This window comes from Garra rufa, chromosome 7 (genome assembly GCF_049309525.1).
Source record: "Garra rufa chromosome 7, GarRuf1.0, whole genome shotgun sequence".
Classification (NCBI taxonomy): domain Eukaryota; kingdom Metazoa; phylum Chordata; class Actinopteri; order Cypriniformes; family Cyprinidae; genus Garra; species Garra rufa.
In genome coordinates, this window is record NC_133367.1 from 27,312,472 (window position 1) to 27,318,183 (window position 5,712).

Here is a 5,712-nt window from a genome sequence, read left to right on the forward strand (position 1 = left end):
AAGTGAAAGCCGATACTTCCGCGGCTGACTTTACTGACACGTCTGACTGGACGCGAAGCAACCCGACTAGTGTATGGGACGCGACGCGTCTGTCAGGACACACCCAGTGGCCAATCAGCGACGGCGTGCGCTTTGCCGCGTGAGGTGATTGGCGGATTCTGAAGGGAACTTTCTAGTATCGCGTTTGCGTCGCGTCTCTCGCTCGCAGATGTTACGAATAAAATTACGAAATAGTGGTATTTTTTAGTCTTAAAGAAATATTATATATAATTTTATGATGTTTAAAATATGTTTGAGAGTGTTTTAGACTGTTTTAGGTATTAATCATTTGTTCGTCTGTTGCGCGCCCTGGTGGATACAGAGCTAAATAGCCGTTTGTTTAATAGGGTCAGGATTCTATTCTATTCTCTTCTATCATACCAAATGCGTGTTATTTTTATTTAGCACTGACCTGAATAAGATATTTCACATAAAGGAAGAAAATAATAGCTGAATTTATAAAAATTACCCTGTTTGAAAGTTTACATACACTTGATTCTTAATACTGTTGTTACCTGAATGATCCACAGCTGTTATTTTTTCCCCCTGAACAGTTAAACTGCCCGCTGTTCTTTAGAAAAATCCTTCAGGTTCCCACTTTCCAACAATGACTGTATGATTTTGAGATCCATCTTTTCACTAAGGACAACCGAGGGACTCTTTACAGAAGGTTCAAACGCTTACTGATGCTTCAGAAGGAAACAATGAATAAAGCGCTGGGGGTTGAAAACTTTTGGAATTTGAGGATCAGGGTAAATTTAACTTATTCGGTCTTCTGGGAAACATGTAAGTATCTTTTGTAGCTTCTGAAGGGCAGTACTAATTAAAAAAAAATAGGCAAAATAAGAAAAACACACATCTTCGTTCTGTTCAAAAGTTTACCCCCCGGCTATTAATGCATCGTGTTTCCTTCTGAAGCATCAGTTTGAACCTTCTGTAATAGTTGCATATGAGTCCCTCAGTTATCCTTAGTGTGAAAAGATGGATCTCAAAATCATACAGTCATTGTTGGAAAGGGTTCAAATACACAAAAATGCCTAAAAACCAAATAATTTGTGGGACCCAAAGGATTTTTCTAAAGAACAGTGGCCATTTTAACTGTTCAGGACAAACAAGGGACTTATGAACAACTATCACTAAAAAACACAGCTGTGGATCATTCAGGTAATGAAGGATATGTAAACCTTTGAGCAGGGTCATTTTTAAAAATTCAACTATTATTTTCTCTTGTGGACTATATGTAGAAGTCTTTCATGTTAAGTATCGTATTTAGGTCAGTACTAAATAAAAAATAACATGCATTTTATATGATGCCTCTTATTTTGGTAAAATAATTAACATAATTGCATATTCTTCAAGGTGTATGTAAATTTTTGACTTCTTCTGTGTATAGCCTGCTGTTGAGCAGTACCTGTTTCAGCCGGTAGGTGGGACTGTCTGCAAGCAAGTTTCAACAAGTCTTCATTGAGGAAAAAGAGCTAAAGTGCAAATGAAAAAATAATTTGTATAGACCTGTGGAGTTCTGGAACAATGTTTTATGGAGTGATGTGACCAAACTGGAACTTTTTGTACCTATGGATCAGCACTACGTCTGGTGCAAAAAAGGCAAAGCTTATAAGCAGAAGAACACTATCTCTATAGTCAAACATGGAGGCCGATTAGTTCTGTTATGGGGGTGTTTTACTGTGTTTTACTGGGGTGTTTACTATCATGGATTCTTTAAAAGTATCAAACCATTTTGGGAAGAACTGTGATGCCTTTGGTGCAAAGACTGAAGCTGATGATCAATGGACTAAATGAACTGAACAATTGTCCCCATCCTCATTTACACAAAGAATTTGGAAAGGAAGTATTGTTTGGAATTTGCTCTAAAATTAATGCTGATGTTCTGGTACTGCAAGGGAGAAAGTACGGCTGTAATTTCTTCATTCCTTTCATAAAGTATTCAAACGAAGCCGATTATCTTTCTTAACGTGTCCAAAAGCGAACAGGAACATACTGCACTACTAAGATCAGGCCAAGTAACAGAGCAACCAGACAGAAAGGGCCATTTTCAAAGAAGCATCCAGAGACCTTTAACATTAATTATCTAACTAAATTGGAAGAAACATTTAGACATCAAAGTACACACAAAAAATGTAAATACTGTCATTACTCACCCTCAAACCCGTATTTTGTTATGTTCATCATAGCAGCTCCTTTCAATACAACATAGTTTGGCACTTTCAAGCTCCAAAAATCACTATTAAAGAACCATAAAAGTAGTCAAATATTACTCATGAAAACTCATGATTTACAGAAAACAAAACAAAAAAAAAACACTTACCTTTTTAGGACAACATACAGTTGAGGTCAAAAGTTTACACCCTCCTCCAAAATGTTAATTTTAACAAAATAAGAGGATCATACAAAATGCATTTAGTACTGAATAAGATATTAGACATATAAAAGACATTTACATATAGTCCACAACAGAAAATAATAGTTGAATTAGAAAAAAATGACCCTGTTCAAAAGTTTATATCCCCATGATTCTTAATACTGTGTTTTTACCTGAATGATCTACAGCTGTGTTTTTTTTTGTTTAGTGATAGTTGTTCATAGCGAGTCCCTTGTTTGTCCTAAACAGTTGAAAAATTCTCCAGGTCCCACAAATGATTTGGTTTTTCAGCATTTTTGTGTATTTGAACCCTTTCCAACAATGACTGTATGACTTTGAGATCCATCTTTTCACACTGAAGTTGAAAATGAAGGTAAATTGAACTTGTCTTCTGGGAAACATGTAAATATCTTCTGAAGCTTCTGAAGGGCAGTACTAAATGAAAAAACAAATGATATTTAGGCAAAATTAGAAAAATGCGCACATTTTCAAAAGTTTTCACCCCACATCAGTGAAAACTTTAAACAGTGTCCTCAGTGTGAAAAGATGGATCTCAAAATCATACAGTCATTGTTGGAAATGGTTCAAATACACAGAAATGCTGGAAAAACAAAGAATTCATTATTTGAATTTGGAATTTGTGGGACCTAAAGGATTTTTCTGAAGAACAGCAGACAGTTTCACCCTTCAGGACAAAACAAAACAAATGTAAACTTTTGAACAGGGTCATTTTTATAAATTCAACTATAAAAATTCAATCTTCTCACAAAAGGTTGTGAGTTCTTCACAAAAATGTCTATTTCAGAATTCTCAGTTTATATCTCGCTATACTTTTTCTCTTTACAAAAGTGTAAATTGTTAAAAACAAAAAACAAAAAAAACATCAGAACTGTGATATAGCTTTTAATTTTTTCATTCCATGGAGGAAACAGTCTTTCATACTTTTGTCATAACAAACGCACAAATCGTTCATGAACGTTCATCACTTAGAAGGAAGCTAAAAGAAAAATGTTTTAATAAAGCTTCAAGGATGTGCCAAACCTAAAAAGCTCTGAAAGAAAATTTTTGGTATGCGCAATGAAATTTCAGTTCCTCTTAGGGGTTTTTTCAAGATGAGCAAAACTGGAATTCCAAATATCCACTTTCCCATTCCACTGTTTGAGTCTGCATATAAATATAGTTTGTTCACTCACATCTTTTTTGTCTTTCCTGATCATTGAGTATGGCTCTAGTGCACACCAACGTTCTTCTGCAGGCGTTGTCTAGCTTCACAGGTGTTGCTGTGAAGGCTTACAATGACTTGGAAAAGCCAAACCAAGAACTCACAGGGTTCCTACTCCAAGCCTCAACACTGGACAGTCTCAACACAAGTTCATGCAAGGAGCTATTTGTGAATATGGAGAATTTCTTTGACCCAAAATTCGACTACGATTGCACAAATGTAGAAGATGACACCACTTTCATGCGTGGGAACGAGGTATACATCCGTCCTTCTGGGTGGAAGCGCATTGCTTTGAAAGTCCTAGATAAGTATCCTGATGGAAATGCCTGGTTGGGAACGAATGGATGGAGGAGTCACTCTGTGGCTGGTGAGTGGCCGGTGTCCTATCATGGAACCAGCTTGCTTAGTGCTAAATCCATCATTAAATCCAATTACGAAGCGGGCCATAGAAAGCGGTACGGAAGAGGGATTTATTCCACCTGGAATATCAACGAGGCTGCTGAAAGATACAGCAAGATATTTACATGTAAGAAAACTGGAAAGAGATACCAAGTTCTGCTGCAGAACAGAATCAATCCAAAAATGAGGACAGTGTGCAAGAGGCATGACTACTGGCTGATCGAGGTTCCTGAAGGCACTTCTCGTGAAGAAGAAAAAGCAATTGTGGAGAACTCGATTCGGCCTTATGGAATTCTGCTAAGAGAAGTGTAAGGGAGGAATTCTGACATCCTATCAACCTTAACGGGAACATTTATTGCTTTTGGGATCGGGATTATAAAAAATGTAATTATTTCTGGTTATTAGTTTTTCTTGTTTGATTTTTGCTTGTTTGTATCAGGAACTGAAAATCAGGGTGAAGTTTCCAACCAGCATTGATTAAAAATATACAATATTTTATAATGCTTGCTGTATAAACAAATATGGGAATTAATGCATACAATATAGATGATTCCAACTTTTTCTGTGAATGTGCGAGACTTCCGGTCCATTAGCTGCTGTATAACAAGATCAACAAAGTGCAGTAAATAATAAACTGTTTGCACTACAAACCAGAAAAATAAGCTGGATTGTACTGGAGTTTTATCATTGCATACCTCCAGATAAATAAATGAATACAAATGTCTGTCTAGATAAGAGAATGTATCCTTTACAATAAAAATGAAAATACCTCATGTCATTCCTTCATGTAAAACTGCACTGATTATTTCTCAGGTTTGGTTTAATTCTGTTCAATTTCTTAACAAACAAAACTAAATACTAAAATCTTCCATAACATACAGTACCAGTACTTAAAATATATCATATAGACCTTTTTCCTGAGTAAACGATGAGCGCCGCCATTACGAATTCTAACGTCAGATTGAATGCTTTCTGTTCCGGTTTCCATAGGAACCCATTCAAATAGCGTCTATAGGTGCGTTCCATTCGACCGTAAGTGGACTGCGAAGTGGACTTCACAGGGTATTCCGCCATCTTAAGTGAGATTCCAAACCGAAGGGAGCGAACATGTTCAGTTCGAAGGGCACTGCGAACGGCATAGGGAATAAGGGAACATCGGTACATCACTTCACAGGAAGTGGACGGGGAAAATTACCCAACTGTCATTGCGCACCGCGTCACCAATTGACCATATGCACGGATTACTTCCTTGTTTACTCAAGCCAGCTCAGTCATTTCCGGTCAACTGTACTCTGCCGTAATATGAGCGTACTTTGTTCGTTTTCTCTACGTAATCGATTCACAATCGAAGAAAAGTGTTGTTTGTCTAAGAGGACCAAACGTCCATGTATACCGTTTCAAGAATGACAAATGCCAGTTTAAAAAAATTCGCGAGTAAATCGGCTAAATATGCGCGAGTCATTGCTATGATTGACAGTAATAACCGGACCAAGCAAATGACAAACTGATGTCAAAAAAGAGCTTAAATGATTCAGACTAAATTCAGATAACAAAACTACAGCAGTAACAAGTTTGTGTTGGTTAAATATAGGCTATTTGATAGATTTTACAGTTCAAGATAAAACTTAAAAGATGTAGTTATTCAATTTAATAAAATATTTCAAATTCCTAT

General features: G+C 36.6%; 1 protein-coding gene across 1 annotated transcript; it reads left to right on the forward strand.

The window, feature by feature from the left end:
* The first annotated feature begins 3,641 nt into the window (after positions 1–3,641).
* On the forward strand, positions 3,642–4,352 carry LOC141338080 (uncharacterized). The gene has a single exon (XM_073843644.1). It carries the CDS (start codon positions 3,642–3,644, stop codon positions 4,350–4,352), a length of 711 nt encoding a protein of 236 aa, XP_073699745.1.
* The last annotated feature ends 1,360 nt before the right edge of the window (positions 4,353–5,712 follow it).